The following is a 20,930-nucleotide window of genomic DNA, read 5'->3' on the forward strand; positions in this document are numbered from 1 at the left end:
GAAGGTCAAGTGCCACAGCAGGGTGGGAAAAGCAGCAAGAGAGAGCAAGGCTCATCACACAATAGCATCACAGGGTCACCCTCTCCTGCCCCTGGGAACAGCGCTGGTCGCTTGTCACTCAGGACTACAGATCCAAGAGGGGAGCTGACACTTTCCCATGTCACCAAAGCACAAAGCAAACATAATTTCACAACAGTGTCACTAGAGCAAAGATAAAAATGCCAATATACCATGAGCTACCACTGCAGGCCTGTGTCAGAATGGGGAAATGCTCCAGAGTAAAGTCCGTGGTTCCTCCAGTCTGAAGTGAGGCAGGGGCAGCCTGGGAAGGGCCCCGCAGCCACACAGTGGTGGCATTGTCCGGCAGGAGCACGAACAAGCCGCAGGTGGGTGTGCACAGCAACTCCCGAGGTCTTGAAACTGTGCTTTAGAAAAATAAGCCAGGCGGGGAAGGCGCTGGGAGGGACTGGGGACATCTTCGGGATGAGATGTAGGTGCCTGCTGACTCCACCCCTCAGGCTAACCCTCTTTCAATGCCTAGGAGCCCCCCGGCCGCCACTCTGTGCTCCTGAGACAGGCCACACTCTGCACTGCCGTCACAAGGTACAGAGTGCTCTCCCAAGCATGTGCTCACCTGATGGCCACCATCTACACACGAGGGAGTACGTGCTCCTGCTGAGGCCCTACTGTGTGTGGGGTGTTTTATACCTGTGATCTCATCTACAGTCTCGCCCCACTGGAGTGACAGCTCTGGGAGGACAGGAATTCTGACCTGTTTTATTCACCAAATTTTCCCAAACTTCTAGTACAGTGCCTGGCACATAGTAGGTACTCACTAAATACCTGTTGAATAAACGATCAACCCCATCTTACACACTGGAAAACAGAGGCTCTAAAAGGTTCAGAAATGTGCACAGGGCCACACAGCTAATAACGGTGACGCTCCATTTCACCCAGGCGGCCTGGCCCTCAGCTCTCACAACAGCAAATGTGTACCCAGGGCTCCCTGGAAAATCAAATAGGGCCATGAATGATGAAGACTGGAATGATGACTGTTGCTTCAGAACAAAATCGGTCCCGCTCAGCAGGACTTCCTCTCACCCACTCCAACCTCAGCAGCGAGATTGGAACACCTCTAACCACGATGTCTAGCGGCTCCAAGAAAACCAAATGTCAGAGCCCAGTTAGAATTTCTCAAGTATTTTCTCTCCCTCCCTGTGTTCATCAGTCACTGACTAATCAGACATTCTCTCCTTCTAAGTGCTGCCTCCGTGGCCGTGGTGGGAATCAGGCCATTCCCGGCAGGCCCAGGGCAGCTGCTGAGCATACTCCTTTTGACAGCAAATACCCCCAAACCCACAAGAGCTTTTCCTAGTTGCCTAGCAGGGTGGCCACACCTGGGGGGCCAGTGACAACCTGGGCAGTAATATAGGTCCCTCTCCAGTCCGGTTATGAACTGAACTTTTCCATATTAGCCTCCATCTGTTCCTCCGAATCCACAGCTCCCCTCCTCTGCACGGAGAGGGATGCCAGCAACTGTGCCTCTCAGTCACTCCCATCCAGCTCAAGTGCCCTGGCTTAGCTTTCTACGCACAGGTCCCCCAGAACTTTTGGCCCCACCATGCCCAACCAAGACCCTGGCATCCTGGGCAACCTCTGGCAGCTTGCTTAACCTCTCTGAGTCTGTTTCCTCTTCACAGGTTGCTGGGTGGATAGGGTGAGACATTAGATCTAAAGGACCCGCATATGTTTGAGCACAGAGTAAACCAAGGCTTTGAGATCTCAGGAAATCATCATTCGCTGAGCCTCGGCTTCCACATCTGTGAAATGGGACAATAATCTATTATCTATTGTGAAGACTATTACATCTATTGTGATGACTAAAATGTTCGTTTCCTTTCCTGCCTTGTCTCCGTGTCCCCAACACACAAATCCCTTGGGTCCACCACCCACACCATGGGCTCTGTGTCTCATTAACCCTCAGTCCCTGCTGGTGGGTTTTCTGGTCTGGCAGGTCTTCCTTCAGTCCCTCCACTTAGCAGGATGTCCCCTTCTCCTAGAAACCAACCCTGACTGCCAGGCCTCGCTCCTTTCTCTGAAATCCAAGCTCACTTACAATTCAACAACCCTGTGCACCAGGATCCCCAACCCCTGTGCCTTTGCCCACATGTCCTCTCTGCCACCAGGGCCATCTCTACCCCACCACCTGGCAAACGCCTATTCGGTGTCTTAAAACCCAAGTCAAGTGTCAATCCCTGTAAAGCCGTTCACTTTCTCACTCCCAACACAGAATCATTTGTTTATTCTTCTTGGCTTCAAAGGACTTTGCTCATGCCTTTATCATGGCTGTTATAACCATATTCACATCTCTCTCAATTAAGAGCTTCTCCAGAACAGAGTGCAAGTTTTATACATCTTTGAAACACTAGCACAATGCTGACTCACTACAGGGGCTCAATAAACAAGCATCTACTGAATTACTGGTGGGGGTGAATGGATGGAAGGATGGAAGGAGAACGAATGGACAGACGAAGGGAAGGAGGGATGGACAGACTGGTGAATGTTCAGAGGGATGGACGTACGGATGGGTAGGTGGAAGAAAAGACAGATGAATGATTAAATGGGGAGATGGATGGACAGACGGATGGATGAAGGAATCTGTTCCCCTTCATTGCCTAGATCACAAAGTCCATGAAAGCACGATGATGGCTTGTGTATCTTTTAGACCAGTCACAGCACAAGGCACAGAACAGGGCCTGAGAGGTAACACTCTGCTGTGAGAGAATTTCCTGCAGCTTAACAGCAGGACCCACCCGACAGTAGCCATTCAAGTGCTATTTAAAAAAATATACATACTCCCCCCCAACACACACACATACTGGTAGCTACAACAGGCATGTTCTGGCTCAGGAGAGTTGATAAACTTTCAGGAAATTTGCATGCTAGTTAGCCATTATTTATAAAGAAATATCAGAAAGAGAAATTAAGAAAACAATCCCATTTACAATTGCACCAAAAAGAATAAAATACCAAAGACTGGGTTTTCATCTTCGGGCAGTTGTTTTCCAGTTGTCCAACTCTGCATTACCAGATTGATCTAAAATTATTCAAAATATTCTCTGAAGGGATTAATATGATCTCTATGATTAGACATTCCTGATCTCTCTACCGTGTTCTCTTATGAGGTGATTCCGAATCCCAGACCACCAATTTATCCACAGTCACAGTTACAGAATTCCAGTGACAGAAGAACCTTCGGTGATCTCATTCAACCCTAAATTTACAGTTGAAGAAAGTGAGGCCAATTGAAATTAAATTACTTTTATGTTATCCCCAAATCTAAATATATGGCACTCTATGGACCTAAAAATAAATACACAAGCAAATCATTCATGAGGCCGCAATAAAAAATGAAGCAAATAAAAATGTAGCTCTTTTGTATGACAAAGCTGAACTTAGAATATTCTAAGAAATATTTAATTTAAAACTCATTTTCCAATTTTACTGAGATGTAATTGGCATAATGACCTGCATAGATTTAAAATGTACAACTTGATGAGTTCTGACCTATATTCACCAACGAAACCATCACTACAATCAAGATAAACATTTCTACCAGCCCCAAGAATGTCCTCGTAGCCCTTCATAATCCATTCCTCACTTTCCTGCTGTTGCAAGGCTAACACCGATCTGCTTTATGCCATTAGATTCATTTGGGCTTTCTAGAACTGTATATAAATAGCATTATATTTTTAAAAAATTAAATTATATAAACTTACAGTTAAATTTTTGTGTGTGTATGTGTGTGTGAGGAAGATCAGCCCTGAGCTAACATCCATGCCAATCCTCCTCTTTTTGCCAAGGAAGACTGCCCCTGATCTAACATCCATGCCCATCTTCCTCCACTTTATGTGGGACGCCGCCACAGCATGGCCTGACAAGTGGTGCATCGGTGCGCACCCGGGCCGCCAGCAGCGGAGCGCGCGCACTTCACCGCTACGCCACGGGGCCGGCCCCAGTTAAATTTCTTAACAGTGGTAATAAATACTTAAAACTCACCACTTCCTAATTATTTTAGTACATTTTACTATTGTTTATGCTCTTGAGGTTATTTACATCTACTATATCCATATGAGGGAAATAGCATATAACGGTGTCCTACCGCACATCTCTTTTCAATGCCGTGTTCAGTGATGTCTCTGGTAGATTGAAATCGCCACAGTAGGAGGATTTACCATGGAAATCAACAAGTGCTACCTACCCATCAGGCTTTTCTCCTTGGAAAGCCAATTGTTAAACGCCACTTGGCACACACAGGTGAGACAGGGAAAAGAATTGTTACTTATTTCCCCCCCTCATCATCCCCACTGAGGAAGTTTCTTTGTAATGAAGAATAATGGGTATGAGCATGCAAATTTAGGGGAGTGGAGACTTAGCTAAAATGCTCTGCATAAGAAAAAGAGACTTCAGGGCGATACTGGGGCCAGGAAATCTGAGGAGCAGGGAGGCTTGTGTCGGGGGAGGAGGAGGCCCTGGAGACAAAGTCACAGGGCATTTATTGAAGTTGTACATGATCTAAACTCTCCACTTTGAAATCCTCAATAAAATCTATATTCTCACTGGTGCTTTCTAGGGCAAGTGGACTCCCTCTTAGGAATGCCACAAGGTGCCAAGTCCTGCTTCCCAGTAGGTGAAGGGAAAGGAGAGTGAGTAGGAGCCCCGGTTAGGTTACTTCCCATTCAGAGAGTGACGAGGTTGACCCACAGGGCCAAGTGGGCAGACGCTGAGCTGGCGGCACGCTCCTTGCAGCACCTGGCAGGGTACTTGTCTTACGGCACTTGCTCAAGGAATGCTGGCGGAAGGCCCTCTCAGCTGCCTCATCCCTCCTCCTGCACGAACCTCCTGGGTTTTGGCATTTGTCTCCCAAACATTTATGGTCCTCAAGTTGCCCAGCCTCTCCCTGGCCCCTACACTGACTCCATCACCCACAGTGTCCCAACTGGCACCAGGCCTGTCCCTGCCTCAGCCTGACCCAGGTGACCAAAACTCACCTGACCCTCCTTCCATTCCATCAGGGCTTGCCACGTCCCAGGTCCGCAGCTCTGGCAGGGATGGCCAGGTGAGTCACCATGCCCAATTAACATTGGCATTTCCAGTGGAAACACCAAAGCTTCAAGTCAGGAGATTGATGTGAGGAAATGCAATCACTCCGGCAAGTTTGAGAGGACTTCTTTTAATGGTAAAAGGATTTTTTGTTTTGGTTGGGCTTTTTAGGGCCATTCAGACAACTGCAGGTGAGTACATATAAGCTGTACGTTGCTTATTAAAATTCACGACACCCAAGACAAACTGTGCACTCTTGGTGATTATTTGAGGATGCTCCTCCCCCAGGAAACCTGAGTAGTAGATGGTAGTTCAAGGATTTGCCCTGGGTCAGGTTTCTTGAGAAGATTACCAGCAGCCTGATTGATCAGGGAGAGGCGGACCCAGACAGGACCCCAAGCGTGGGGGTAGGGGCGGTTCTCTTTCCTGCATGAGGCGCTGTGACTGCAGGCAGGGCAAAAGCGAGTTGGCGGGGTCATCCTCTGGATTCCCCTGGAGAAAGAGGGAGGTGAAAGAGCTCAGGGGCCCTGGAAAGTAAATGGGGTAGCACGTCTCCTCGTTCTCCCCGTCTTCCAAGCAGGTTTAGGGTGGGCACATAAGGGATAACTTCCACGACTTCCCTGAATTTTACGTTAGTGACAAGGAGAAAATGCTGTGTAGTGGTTACAAGTGTGAAGTCAGATCTAGGGTCAAAGCCTCGCTTCACCTCTTAAGGTATACAGATCCAGGCAAGTTACCTGAACTCCTCAAGCTCCGTTTCCTCATCTGTAAAATGGAGATAACAGTACCTAGTGCATAAACTTATACTAAGGATTATTGAGAAAAAGTGTGAAGCACCTGTGAGCATGTGCGCATAGGTACTCAAGGAAGGGTAACTGCTCATTAAGGAAGGTCCAGGTGCTCAAAGTCCTTGGGCCCAAGGGGACCTCAGAGGTCTGACATCCTCATAAATGGTCAGAGAGCTACATCCCGTTGGGCAGAGCACACAGGGCCTGGCAAAGACACTGCTGTGCCACTTGTGGGAAAGTTGTGTGGCAAAGGCTTTAAAAATCTCTGGAGGGCAGGCAGTTCCCAGTAGAGGCTGGCACAGCCCTAGGAAATGCCGTCCTGCTCCTTCCCCATTTAGGAGCCTCGTTCCTTCTCAGCAACTCCACGGCCAACAGACGTGGCCTCAGTGGAAGTGGCCGTTGTGCCCCGGGCCCCTCTCCAACCCAGATGTCAGAGCTCTCAGGCCCTGGGGAATCTTGGGGCTTTTGTGTTTGTATTTTTATAATAGGCTTTTACTAGGAAGACTACCAGATACCAAGCTGGCACCCAGGAAAGAAGGGGCGTCTCCCCTCCCAGGGGACAACCTGGCCCAGAGCACAAAACATTCTGCACAAAGATACTATTTATTCTACAAAGTCCTAGAAGAAAGGCCCGATTGAGTCATCTCGAGAATAAAGTCCTACTAACAACAGCCCCGCTCTGCCTCCCATCTGCAGTGCTTACAGCTTATGAAGCTCTTTCATAGACACGATCTAATCTGAGCCTCGCCACAACCCTGGGGAAAGGAGGCAGCTGCATTCCCCCCATTTCACGGATGAGGAGGAGAGCTCAGCAGGACGAAGATTAGCATCAGCACCGCAGCCCAGGTATCCTACCTCAGTTCACCATCTAGGTGTCACACGGCAGTTACAAAGACCAGGCCAGGCCATCGGACGGCCGTGAGGGGAAGGAAGTTCTAGCACCAAGCCGGAGGAAGTCTTGGCTTCCTGCGAAAATGGAATTTGAATTCTGTGTCCATCCATCCAGGCTCAGCAGGAAATGGAAATCCCCACACAGCATGTGAGAAGTGTTCATCGAAGCTCAGAACCACATACCATAGCTTCCTCCTACTGAAATGTCTATTTTTAACATCTTACCTCAAAAGAAATCTCCTCCCCAGGGCAGTGAGCCTAGATCCCGCAGCTAAAAAATAATAACCCAAAGACATCCCCATTAATCGTGCTTGGCCTGGGTGGTGTTAACATCTAAAGGAAAAGACACATCAGCGTCCCACATCCCAGCAACCCTCCACCTCTAATGAGCCAACGTGCCCGGAGGATGGAGACAAGGAGAGGACGTGCAATATTCAGTGGGCTCAGCAGAGCGGCTCACATGGAAAATGGCCTCAAAACTGCATCAAAAGGTACCTTCCTGCAGGGAGTTTTTTCCTACCTCATTTGTACCTACACCATCCATATCCTTGCGGACAAGGGCAATCGAGAATATCCGCTCCCCTCAGCAAATGTCTCGGGGGCTTAAATATTTTACAATTGATCATTCCAAGGTCAGTTATACACAGTAATCATTAAGCAAATAAGAGAAGCACACTCTTCCCCAGAAAATAAGCCCTTATAAAACCTTGTAACATTAAGGTTGCCCAGGAAGTTGGGTTAGGGGGAGGGGCAGGGAGAAGTTTTGGGAGAAGGAGGGCAAACTACATCGTTTATTGCAGGCTAAGCAAACCACATCCCAGTGACCATTCCAGAAGACCGTCAAACCAGAGCACCGCTCTGCCCCAGCATCAGGGCTGCCAGGAGCCCAGGGTTACGTGACCTGCTGAAGGTTAAGGAGGCACAAAGGAAAAGAAGAGCATCTTGCCTTTTTGCTGTGTGTTGCAATCTCCCAAACGGATTCCCCACGGTAAGCGGAAAGCCACGGAGGCAGCTGCCTTCCAGCTTGAAAGATCCGCCAGGCTGCCCCGGCCTGAGGCAGGAGAGGTCAGCGGCGCCCTTCCTGGGCCTCACAGGACGGCAAATCACTTCAGGTTGCTCCCACACACATCCTTTCTGCAGTGAAGCCCTCTAGCGTACCCCTTATATCTCTTCAAACCCTTAACAGAGGTCAGCCTTTCTCCCCATGTGCACCTGCTGAGGCCACATTTCAGAAAACAGCCTGAGATCTTCCACAGCTGCTAGCATCCACGACCCTCCTGATCGTTGCCTTCGGTTTATGCGACTGTATTTTTTCAGGCCATCAACAACTTCCATACAGATCCTCTCTACCTGCTCTAAAAATACACCACTGGGTCCTCACCCCGTGAGGACACAGGAAGCAAAAAGCAACGAGGTGGTGTTTAGCTCAGGGAAGCGTCCCCACAGATGAAAAGCCCACTTGGAGCCCTTGTGATCCCACCTAGCATAGAAAATAAACTGGAACCATCTCTGAACACAAGCCCAATTCGGACAAATGGCATCATCTCTTGCCAGAGACCCTGCCAGCGTCCCTCCAGGTTGCTTACCACTTTATAATGGTCACAGGAATCCCGACTTTGGCCCCGGGCGGGAACCCACAAGTTGATGCTTATAGGCATGGTTGGGCCCACAGCCGCGGCCCCGGCAGTCGGCGGCCTGCACCCTCTCGGGGTGTCTAGTTCAAAGCACTATGGAGGCGTGTGAAGCCTCGAAGGTTAATTTTAGCTGAAGTCACGCTCCCGCTGTGGTCAGATTTTCTTACACAGGCCACCTCCTGAATAGCGGCAGCTTCTGTTACCCCAGCCCGCTGGGCGGCCCTCTGGCCCTCAGCCCTAACTCCAGATGCCTGCAATTCTTCCATCTCCATCTCCCCTACCAAATTCTCCTCGCCCTCCATATTTTCATGACACACTCGAGGGAAATAAATCACGGTTCCTTTGGCTGCCCCAGGCAAACAAGCCTGGGTGATGGCTCCCCTCTGGCCCGCGCTTGGCGCTTGGTGATGGCTGGGCAAGGAAGCTCTAGGCCAAGCGGCTGCACAAACTTCACTTGAACAGAGCAGTGGCTGCTGAGGCCACACAGGAGCAGAAACCTGAAGAGCTTCCGTCTTCTGCAGCGGGGTTTTGACAACCTTTGTCTGCGCTGTTAGTGGTCTGGTGCCTACACGTGTCTCGTCTTTTGCCTGACATTCCCTCTGTCAAAGGGGGGAACGACAGTGTCTGCCCTTCCGTTTCTCTGAAAGGCTGATGAAGGAGGAATCTGCATGTTCCCACCCTAAAGTCTCACTCCTGCAAAGGAAGACAGTGTGAGCCTTCATTCAACCTCGCAGAGGTTCTGAAAAGGCTGCCTGGGCATGCACATGGCTGTGCATTCCAGATTTCAGCAAGTGGGTGAGTGAGGACATCGGGAGGAAGGTCATGAGAAGCAGCCCGTTTCAGGCTCTGCTTCCTGCCAAGCTCAGCCACTGGGACACGGCAGCTCATGGAACCAGTTTTGAGCAAAGGCTGCCTGCCAGACAAAATTCTGGGCTGCTCTTGAGATTGCCTTTTTTCAACATGGACAGGACCATGGAAAGGCTATGGAAAAATTAAACAAATCCAGAGTGGCCTACTGTGATCTTCAAACAAATCCCACAGCCTATAACCTTGCAGGCAAAACGCCGGTGGGCAATGTCTGAAATAGGCAGTAAGGACACGCCCAGAAACTGCTCTGTGCAGGATGCACTGCCATGTGTTTGCCCCACCTGAGGTCAACTTGTTACCCTCCCGTGCATCCTAGGCTCTCCTTCATAACACTCATTACAGTTGTAATTATTTCATTCATTCCAGTATGTATCGAGCATGCCCTCTGTGGCAGGTACTCTTCTAGGCTTGGAGGAGTCAACAAGGAATAAGAAAGTGCTCTCATGGGGCTTTATTCTATTGAGGATGAGGGGTGGGAGAGAGGCAAAACGGCTATAAACTGAGGAGCAAGCTAAGAGGATGATAAATGCTGTGAAGAAAAAGCAGCAGAGAATGAATGGCAAAGGGAGGAGGGAGACTGTGGTAGGGAAATCAAGAGTGGGCTCTCTAAGAAGATGACGTTTATTTTTCATTATTTTTTTTAATTTTATTTATTTATTTTTTTCCCCCAAAGCCCCAGTAGATAGTTGTATGTCATAGTTGCACATCCTTCTAGTTGCTGTATGTGGGACGCGGCCTCAGCATGGCCGGAGAAGCGGTGCGTCAGTGAGCGCCCGGGATCCGAACCTGGGCCGCCAGCAGCGGAGCGCGCGCTCTCAACCGCCAAGCCACGGGGCCGGCCCAGAAGATGACATTTAAATGGAGACCTAACTGATAAGAAGGGGACAACCATGCAAAGACTCAGGGCAGCGGTTCTCTCAGACCAGCAGCCTCAGTATCAACTGGGAACTTGTTAGAAATGCAGATTCTCAGGCCCCGGCCCAGAGCTGCTGAATCGGACACTCTGAGGGTGGCCTCAGCAGTCCAGGTTTGAGCAGCTCTCCAGGTGATTCTCATGCACACTACCATTTGGGACCCACTGATCTCGGGGGAGAGCATTCCAGGTAGAGGACTCTAAACAACAGAAATCTGTGGTTTTGGTCCCAGCTGGAATCCCCAGCCACCAGCCCAGTGCCTAGCACTTAGTAGGAATCCAATAAACATTTTTTAACTGCTTGCCACACTTTTAAGTCTCAGCCTCTTAAAACCAAGATACAAATCACAGAAAGATCTAAATTACAGAAGTGCTATATTCATAAAACTTCAGCAAAAGCACCCCAAAGGAAGAGTGGGAGGGCATTTAGTATCCCAGATGGTCAGTGGGAGGCTTTCTGTAGTGCCTGAAAGTGCCAGCCGCTCAGATCGACTCTTCCCAATCTAATAAAACTTGGCATCGCAAAGTTGGCAATTAGATTTCCTGTAAAAGGCTAAATGCGGTAGCCTTCTGCTTCCTGATTCTGAAACTCAGTAAAAGGCATTAGTGTGTGACAGCTGGGATAATCATTTAATTGATCTTTTCCACCCATAGAAGCCTCCCTTCCCTGCTCCAACCCACTGAATTGTAAATCAATGTCACCTTCACTGTGAGCATGAAAAGGCAGAAAAAAAAAACACCCCCTCTCCCCAAACCAAATTGGAGTCAATTTCCTAATGAGGCCTTGGTGAGACTCTAAGTGGGTGCTGCCATTTTCCCCTCTGACCTCCTCTAGGCCACCCACACAGCTCCATCCAGGACAGTAGGGGCTCCAGCTACATGCAAAGCAGGGAACAAGGGGCTTCCTACAGTAGGAACTCCATACAGAAAGGGCATGGATTCTGATGTCAGACAGACCTGACTCAAATCCCAGAACTGGACAATATTTTGAAAGCATCATAAAAGGCATTTGGCATGTAGGAAGGGTTCAAGAAATTGTATTTAATTCTTCCTCCTCCTCATTATTGCTGTATATAATTTCATTCATTCATTCATTCAACAAATATTTACTGAGTGCCTGCTATGTACCCTTACTGGAGATAGAATGATGAGCACAACAGATATGGAGCTTATCGTCTTGAAGGAGTAACAGATACTGATCAACTAAGGATGTCAAATAAAATATAAGAAGATGTCAGAGGGGGCCGGCCCCGTTGCCAAGTGGTTAAAGTTCTGCACGCTCCACCTCGGCGGCTCGGGTTCGGATTCCAGGTGTGGATCTACTCTGCTCATCAGCCATGCTATGGAGGCATCCCACATACAAAGTAGAGGACAACTGGTATGGATATTAGCTCTGGGCGAATCTTCCTCACCAAAAAAAAAAAAAAAGAAGAAGATGTCAGACGGCAAATGTGGCAAATGCTATGAAGATGAGTACACGGCACAGAGAGAACCTATAATGGGAGAATTCAACCTGTCTAGAGCTTATTAAAATACAGATGCCCAGGCCCCAGGTGGGCATCTAAATCAACTTCAGGGCATGGGGCCCTGGCACAAGTGTGTTTAATAAGCTTCACAGGGGTTTCTGACTGTTGGAGTGGGAGGTTACAGACGAGCAATGGCAGAAAGCTATAAACTAAATGATAGTATAGTTTATCAGTATAAACTATATACTAATCTACGTAGTATATCAGTATAAACTAATGTTTAGCTTAATCTAGATACAATATTTATAGATATGTGTATATACATGGATTAGTGTACACACATTTATTTCCGTGTCCTGTCAACTGAAAAAGTCTAAAAACAATAACACCCAAGTAACAACAAGCACATCCAGTGCCCTTATCTTGGTTTCTAATACCATTTGCCAATATAAAGAACCAGGGCTCCTTGGAGAAATTGCTGATTCTCGGACTGGGACAAGAAACATTCAAGATGGGCCTGGAGCCTATTATAGTGCCAGAAAGTAAGGATGTTTCCCTGCACCAACACACATTGATGAGGTATGTCAAAGGGACACAGGAGTTAATTGAAAGAGCTCCCCATGGCCATAGCCAGAACGATTTGAGCAACAAAGTAGTACTGGATTAAAGCCCAAAGTATGAAACAAATACCCATGAGTCCATACTACCATAAATAAATGATCGAATAAATAAATGGGGAGAATACAAAAATCTCACGTGCATAAAGAATTCCAAATAATTTATGTAGATATTCTGTTCTCAAGGAAGTAGAACGTGGACTGCTAACCCTTGAGTGTGGGCTGCACAGAGAACAGTATGGAAAGGGGGGGAAAGAATAACTTGACAGAGGAGAAACCTGACACACGCTACCTCAGCCCGACAGTCAAGGTCAACATCAACATTGATAAGTCATGTTGAGAGCAGGGACCCCTGACAGGACGTGATGAAAACGGTACTTTACTTCTCTGATCTCCCTCTCGAAAACCCACAATCCCAGTTTAATCATGAGAAAAGCATCAGACAAATCTCAACTGGGGAGGGCGCATTCTACAAAATACCTGACTAGTACTCCTCAAAACTGTCAAGGTCATCAAAAACAAGGAAAGTTTGAGAAACTGTCACAGCTGAGAGAAATCTAAACAGACACGACAACTAAATGTAACGTGGTGTTCTGGATGAGATCCTGGAACAGACACAGGACATTAGATAAAAACCAAGGAAATCTGAATAATGTATGGACTTTAGTTCATGATGATGTTTTAATATTGGTTCATTAATTGTGACAAAAGTACCACAGTAATATAAGTTAACCATAGGGGAAAGTGGATGTGAGCTATATGGGAACTCTCTGTACTATCTTCACAACTTTTCTGTAAATTTAAATCTATTCTAAAATAAAAACTGTTAAAAAAATAATAATAAAAAAACAGAGCTCCACAATTGACTATAGTGTGCAGCCAGGTTTGAAAACCGAACTCTTGAACACCCATGGATAGCATATGGATTTAGCCATTTCAAGGGCAGAATGCCTTGCCTGAAGTTAGATTTGAGATCACAAAATTTCAGAAACACCGTTCACTTGTACACACACACACACACACACCATACATGGGTATAATGTACAAAGTTTATACCCTAGTTATTATGTACAAGAAACGCTTCCTGCATGAGTGAATTTCCTAGAATGCTCATTAGTAACTGTTAGGGATAAAAGGACTTAAAAAAAAGAAGCCATTCAAGACTCCAGGTCTCGCTTTGATCCTTTCAAAGGGGCCATGAAAGAACTATTTGTGCCCAAAGAATAAGTGTTGGGAATCTCCCACTTAACAGCCCTGAGCCCTAACTCAAAAGATCCCATTTGTTCTTAAAGACCCTGCATTTGATTCTTCCTCACCTTTAAAAGAAGGAATCAAAGGTTCCCTCAACTTAACCAGATCAAAAGTGACGTGAGACTCTGTAATTAATAATGTAAAACACCAGATCCTAAGAACTTCAGTTGAGTAAAAATGTCTCCAAAATGAATTTAATACCAATGGCCCATGGTCTGAAGATTATTAAGAGAAAAAAAAAATCCTCCATATGTTTGGAAACATAAGCCAGCTGTTACCCACAATAGGTGGCAGCATTTCTGTTTCCCTGGTCACGTTCTACATAATTGTACTGACTATTAATAGATAATTAGAAGACAAGGGTTTTTCAAGGTCCTACCACACCACTCGTTTTCCATTAGAAGGATAAACTCTTTCTACAAATCACTTTTGCCAGAGATAACAAAATCACATCTCTCTCTTTTTTAAAAAAACAAAAGAAAAAATAATAAAGTGACAAATTAATTCTCCCAAACATAATAAAAGTAATTTAATCATCTTGTCCTGGCCATCTGCTTCATAGATGCAAATCTAACTGCATTCTCTACTGCCTGATAACTTGCTTAATTCAGTTAGCTCTTGTGACGCTGCTGTTGTGAGCAGTTCTCAATGAGACCTTCCCCTGGTGGCTTCTAGACAAGGAAATGGCTGCACCAGAGGAGCGTTTCTCCGTGGAGCAGCCAGCAGTGACACATGACACGGTCCCTCACCAGCTGGCTGTCCATTAGCGAATGAAGTTTTACAGAAGGCTGCTAAGATGGCTAGAGTTTTAGCTGAACTGAATTGGATAATGGGTGCCACAGAGCCCTTCCTAGGTGTCAGGCACCAAGCCCTTCATATGTACTTGTCACATTTAATCCTCACAATCTGAGAGTTAGTTTCTATGACTAGTTCCACCCATCTTACTCCTGAGGAATCTGAGGTTCAGAGAGGTTAAAACACTTGCTGAAGGTCTCAAAACTAAGCCTGCCTGACCTGACAGCCCAAACCATTGGCCACCATGCAGGTAACTCAGCCTGACAGAGTGGGCTGCTTCTAAGCATGGGCTTAAACAGAGGCACCAAAGCAAGCGTGGGACTCGTGTGCAGAACGCAGGATTTCCAAGGAATATCGGAGAGCCAGTTTCAAGACTTGTCCTGCTCCCTCAGATGGAGGATATAAAAAGCGATGCATGTGTGGAGAGAGGATTTTTGAAATGAGGGTATCCTTGGAGAACACTGTGCTATGAGCACATCCTCTACCCATCCACTCAAACCGGGGGGACCGGTGCTTCGGTGGGGTCACTGGGGAGACTGAGATGAATATTCCTACAGTTAGGGATGCTGTGGTCTGAAACCTGACTCATGCCCTGAGACTCTAGAGCGACAGAGAGAAGGCACGGCTGATGGTTTCAGCGGTAGAGTCACCAACTGGTGAAGACCATTACAGGCTGGGATTGGCCTGCAGCCCCCACTGCTGGGGCAAGGGATTTGAGTGTCTCCTTGGGGCGAGTGCACACTGGGGTTCATCTGGGGTCCTACGAAGGGGGCCTTGAAGTGCGCCATGAAAGAAAGACCCGGCTTTCAACAGAGCAGGAAACCAGCTCAGGAAGCCACCATCCAAGTAAGCATCTTTCTCCTCTGCATAGCTCCCTGGGGTGGAGGAGGAGGGCTGACTGCTTTCACTCTCCCTCTGCAGGGTCCTGACCAGAATTCAAGTTTGGAGCTTTGGTTAGTTTTGGAGGGGGAATATTCTAATTTCTCATTTGAGACTATCTTTGCAAATTATTGTGACCATTGGTCTGTCCGTGAGTGAGCAGAAAGGCCATGGGCTGCGAAAGCCTTCATCCCATGGCAGGAAAATACTCAGTGGGCTCTTTCCACAACCCACACATCACTCTTACCCAATAAGCTGGTGTATGAGTAGTCTCAATTCCAGCTGCACTAGAGTCCCCTGGAGGGGCTTTTAAGAAACACACACGCCCAGGCCCTACCCTCAAAGAGTATGATTCACTAGGTTTGAATGACCCAAACATCTGCCTCTCTTTTCAAAGTTCTCTAGAGGATTCTGATACCCAGGCGGGGTTAAGAACTATTAGATCATGCTCAACATATAGACATACGGGTAATTATCTCTGAAAGGAGGAAGGAGGAGCATTTCATCAACAACTAAGTTGCTTCTTAATTATTTAGAAAATCTATATTTTATGGTGAGTGGGGCAGCACGGTTATTAAGTACGTCCTACAGAGGAAGGTTTCTACTCTATCAAAGTATTCACATAACAGTAGCATACAAAAATGATGTGAGAATATTAAAATCCATTCTCCAGAAATGAATCTTCATTTTAAAGATAAGAGAACTGAGATTCAGAGATGCTATTTGCCTAAGGCCCAGCAGCTAACAAGAAGCAAGGCTGACATCTGACTGAGGTCTTCTGCTTCCAAAGACCAGGTTCTTAACCACTGCACCGTCTTCCTTCTAAGAATCAACATTAATGTAGAGATCAAGACGTTCTTTTCCCTGGCCCCAGGCCTGATCATGTTCCACAGTTTAAGCTGAAGAAATGCAGGTCCTTGAGATGAAAGGGATCTGATGACAGCGGAGGTTACCGATGCAGGATCATTTCCTACACAGAACTTCAATGTCAAGGCCGCTAAGAAATAGTTATCACACACCATGTAACATCCCTTTGATGGAGAAACGGAATTCAGGAAAGGAATATTTTTCAATGAGAAGTTCACTGGAAAATTCAGCCATCCACAGAATACATTAGATTATAAAGCCAGAAGGGATCTCGCCTGACATTTTAGGGCTTTCTTTATTTTCATATAAGGGTATGGGAAAGAAACTCTATAAAGATGGAGCACTGTGGCTACTAAGGCAAATTCCGCATGAAGGAGCTTTTAAAAATTGCATGTTCAATTAACTACTTAACTCCAAGCGCCTGAACTATCAGGGGACAAAATAAATAAATAAAACTCTCTATAGCGACATTCTAAGTTCAGAAATCAGATACGCATGGTTTCATGGAAATCACCCAGGCTTTGATTCCAGGCAGAAGTCAGTTTGAATTCTGGCTCTGTCACTTACCAACTGACCTGGTGACTCTGAGCAAGCCATTTAGTCTTTTGACCCTCAGTGTTCTCTTCTGTGAAATGGAGGTGAATGCCCTGGTTTAGAGGGATGCTGGGGGATGAGAGGTACGTAGGGAAAACCCCAGCAGCCAGAACACAGGAGTCCCTCAAGATTTCGTAGCTCATTTTTTAAAGAACCTAGATCAACAAGATTAGATATTTCAAACAAATGGAAAGAGACAGCCTGATAAGGAGAGGCGGCTTCATGGCACATGAAATTTTAATGTCAGTGACAGTTCAGGTTTGGCCCTGGTCAATAGGAACCATAAATAGCTGTCACCTAATGGCCATGTCCTCTTGAAAATGGGTTATTCGTCTGAGTCCATCTCCCAGAGGACAGCTGCAAATACCATCAATACTGGCACTAAGCAACAGCCGTATTTATAGCCAAGGGACAGATTCCAAAGATAGAAGAGGTCACGGAGGCTGAACCCCCTTCACCAAACTCCCAAATTCCTAGAGGGCTGAGAGGTGAGGCTGGAGAGCAGGTCTTACAGGGATGTCTGAAGACAGTGGGAAAATTGTCAACAAAAGTGAGAAAAACTGAAAAGCAAGGAGAGATCTGAAAAGAAAGAAGCCACGAAAGGAAGAAATGCAGGTGGTGCTTTCATATGTCTGGTGCTGGTGAATCAGCCACCACTTGTCAAACGAGACTGCCCCATCTCTCAACCAACACCTAATCTTTAAAAAGGGGAAGACCTCTCAGAATGCATCAGCATGCATCTAGGCTCAAGCAAGGGCAGGAAAGTCTTTCCTTGGCCATATCTGCCTTGAATGGATTCTCGAGTGCCTGCAGAATCAAGTCCCAAATCCTTAACTTGACTTTTAAGAACTGCTATTTAAGCAGGTGCCCCTGATTTCCCACTCTTCCCCTTCAAGTTAGCCCAGTGCAACTACTGGTGGCTCCTCAGAGACAACCACCTCTTTCCAGCTTCTGGGCCTGAGGGTAGGATCTGTGATCTTTATCTCCAGATTCCGTTGCTAGTTTAGTGCCAACTCAAGTGCCAACGAGTGTTTATTGGATGGGAGGGAGGGAGGGAGGAAGGGAGGAAGGGAGGAAGGGAGGAAGGGAGGAAGGAAGGAAGGAAGGAAGGATGGACGGACTTGACGGATATGAAGAAACCAGCAAGGAGCACATTATCTACTATGTCATTTGTCATTCAGTACAGCCAGGAAATGGAATGTCCAGGTTATCACAATATTCTGATTAATAGAGTACTCCTCCCCCAACACCATTCACAGATTTGACCACTGATAGCTGACTATCTCAAGACTAGAATAAAATCTACCTTGCATTTCAGATGGAATAAACACCACTGTCTTTTGTTGATGATTCACAAAGCACTTGGACATCTTGCAAGACTCAAGGTTAGGAATCACAAATGCCACTGCACTGTGGTGTGTGAAAGGGATGGTTTGCAGAGTACTGATTAAAAGAATCCTAGGTAACTAGACATAGGTTTAGTGAAACCATAATAGAAAATAAGTAATTTTTCTATATTCCCTTCTTCAATGGAGTCTTATAAAGCTAGTACAAACATTATATGCTTTCAACCAGATGACCCTACAAATCAGCAGAGACATGAAGAAAACACACACAGCGAACTGCACGAGGTCTGGCTCTTCCCTCTCTGACCCAAGGAGCAGACCTGAATTCAGAGAGTCAGTGGTCACAGTCGGCAAGCACACTGGCCACGGATCACACTGTAACATCTCACTCCCCTGCCTTCAAGCTCCCTTACCCTTGCCTATGTGCCTAGACAAGGCCCAGGTTCGTCTGACATTTCCCAACTCCACAAGCCACTGATGGGGTGAGGCAGAGGAAACACCTATCAAACAAGTCAGGCTGCTATTATTTTTAACCTGGCTCTCATGCTCATGGGTAGAAGAACCAGTTCTGTTGCACAGTTTCTCTATCGCAAAAGCAGGGAGAAGAGCGAAGGGCTTCCTTGGCCTGTACGTTATCCCCCACCACTGCGGAGCTCCCAAGTAGTCATCTGACAGCTCCCTCTGACACGCTCTTTCCTGTGCCAGGACACTGCTTTCTCTCCATTAATTATATGCAGCCTCTCAATTAATCCTCATAACATCTTCTGAGGCAGGGATTCCTACCCCATTGTACAGATGAGTAAACTGACACTCTGGAGGGGTAAGTGACTCTCTTAAGCCGCACAGGATTTGAACGCACGTCTGTCCTCAACATGAAGCTAGGGTCCCGCCTCTGCAGCTGGAAAGGGACATTAATGGGGGAGCTGACACCAGAGGAAACGCCCACCTGCTTGGTTCCCAAGTCCAAGCTGACCCTTTCTGTGCAATGAGAGGCTCCTCTGAGTTAAAGAGGCAGTGGCGATTCCGTTGTATAGTTTTGATACATGGCACCAGCACAATACGCCCACCTGGAGTTTTCTGGTGCCAAGAACGAATAGAAGGGAATGTATTGCAGAAATATTAACCTTGGCAGTCTCCTGCCACAGTCAACTGCTGGCTGAGCTTTAATGAAATCTTGCACAAGAGCAGAAACATATGTATCGTTGGTAAAAATAAACCCCAGGCTGGAACACACGACGATCTTTGCAAAACGACATGACAAACCTGGAGAGGAATAGAAAGGAAGCCTTTCTCTGTGGTCAAAATGACTGTTGATAATAAACAGAATGGGGCTGCTCACCTGTGTCTGCCTTCTCTAGTTAACGCTTACCGGCTTCTTGCAAATAAAGTCATATTCCACATTTGTGCAACACAGGCTTTCCTAACGGGCTTATCAGTGCGAGAGGGTGAAAGTCCTGCAAACTGCCCATCCCCACTGACTCTTGTCCCCACCAAACCATTCCCCAGGATGAATAAGCACTGACATCCAACTCTAGAGCCTACGCCAGCACAATGGGCCTAACTGCTTCAAGTATCCTGAATCGACCATGCAACCAAGCCAAAATTAAGAGCATGGGCACTGTCTTATTTAAAAGATATAACAATAAGAAGCCCGTCCACGGACCACAGGTGGTCAGGGGGAGTCGCTGTACAAGTAGGGAGTGTGGCACCTTCTGCTGGGTGGCCTTTCCTGAAAAACAAACAGCGCGGGGCTCCCGGAACCCCGAATCAGACAGTCCTAGGGTTGGAAGCCCTCTTGCCCAACCTCCCTCCTCCTTGATGCACGAATCCCTTATTCAAGCCCCACACCAAGTTTAAACTCCCGGGGATGAAGACCTCCCTAACCCCTAAGGAAGCCATTTGACATTACCTTAGAAAGCTCCTCCCTCTGCTCAACTGCATTTTGGTCTTAGTTTGGTGGGGAGAACCCGCCCCAGAGATTAATCCTTCCAGCTCTTCAGAGATAGAACGTGGCAGAACAGCTCTTCCAGGAGTCTTTATATAATAAAAGTGTTTCAGCTTCCTGTAAGTGCTCTCCATAGAACAAGCCTTGGTTCTCTCGCACTCTGCGGTTCTCCTCCAGACACCGGGTGATGGTCAATAATAATGACGATGATTATTAAAATAAAAGCAACGATCTTAGCTCTTATTTATTAAGCACGCACTACGTGGCATACACTAGACTATGTGCTTTGCAGGCACCTCTAATTGAATCCTCACAACAAGAGTTCAGGACTATTATTCTGCTCATTTTACACTGTGAAGAAATCGAAGCTCACAGGTGACGTCACTTGCCCGCGGTCACACAGCTAGTAAGTGACGGTGCCGGCATTCGGAATCAGGCAGACTCACTCCAGAGGCTGCCCTCTTTGTCCCCATGCCTGAAGAAGGGTATATTCCAGCTCAGCCACGTCCTCCTGAAGTGGTCCTTGACGTGGTGAGCCCGGGTCATGGTACACCAGGCTACTGATGTCCACAAACCTGACATCGAACCTCCACGGATGGAGCCCAAAACCGCCCTCCTCTACTGGAAGGACGCAGATCCTGAACAGCCTTGGTGGCACTCTCTGCCTGGGGAGAAGGACGCCTTAGAGAGGGTAGAGGAAAAGGAAAGTGGGAGGCAGTGAAGACAAACCGTTTCTCATTTAACCACCAGGGGACTGTTGGGCCTGGAGAAGACACAGCACAGGGAGAGGGCCCAGAGGGTGGCAGCAGGAGCCTCACCTCATCGCCAGCAAAGGGAGCTGCATTACAGGAGACCCAGGGGGTGCAGGGAGGAAAGCCAATCCGCTGGCACAGTCCGGGAGAGGCTGCCTTGTCACAGGCTGACTCTGTGTCCACCATCTTCCACTCCCCACACTGGGACAGGGCCTCCTGTTG

At 47.2% G+C, this 20,930-nt stretch overlaps 1 protein-coding gene across 4 annotated transcripts in view; it reads right to left on the reverse strand.

The window, feature by feature from the left end:
* The window catches only part of NAV2 (neuron navigator 2), a 697,375-nt gene that overhangs the window by 266,886 nt on the left and 409,559 nt on the right, over positions 1–20,930 (reverse strand). Inside the window, exon 1 of one of the 4 annotated variants that reach the window (XM_087433095.1) lies at positions 5,052–5,290. The exons of the other annotated variants lie outside the window; for them this stretch is intronic. Coding sequence (XP_087289221.1) covers positions 5,052–5,150 — 99 coding nt within the window. The 5' untranslated portion in view covers positions 5,151–5,290. Of the gene's footprint in view, positions 1–5,051; positions 5,291–20,930 lie in introns of those variants that run through there. 4 annotated transcript variants of the gene reach the window in all.

This window comes from Ceratotherium simum, chromosome 7, assembly GCF_057802395.1.
Source record: "Ceratotherium simum simum isolate JZ-2026a chromosome 7, ASM5780239v1, whole genome shotgun sequence".
Lineage (NCBI taxonomy): Eukaryota > Metazoa > Chordata > Mammalia > Perissodactyla > Rhinocerotidae > Ceratotherium > Ceratotherium simum.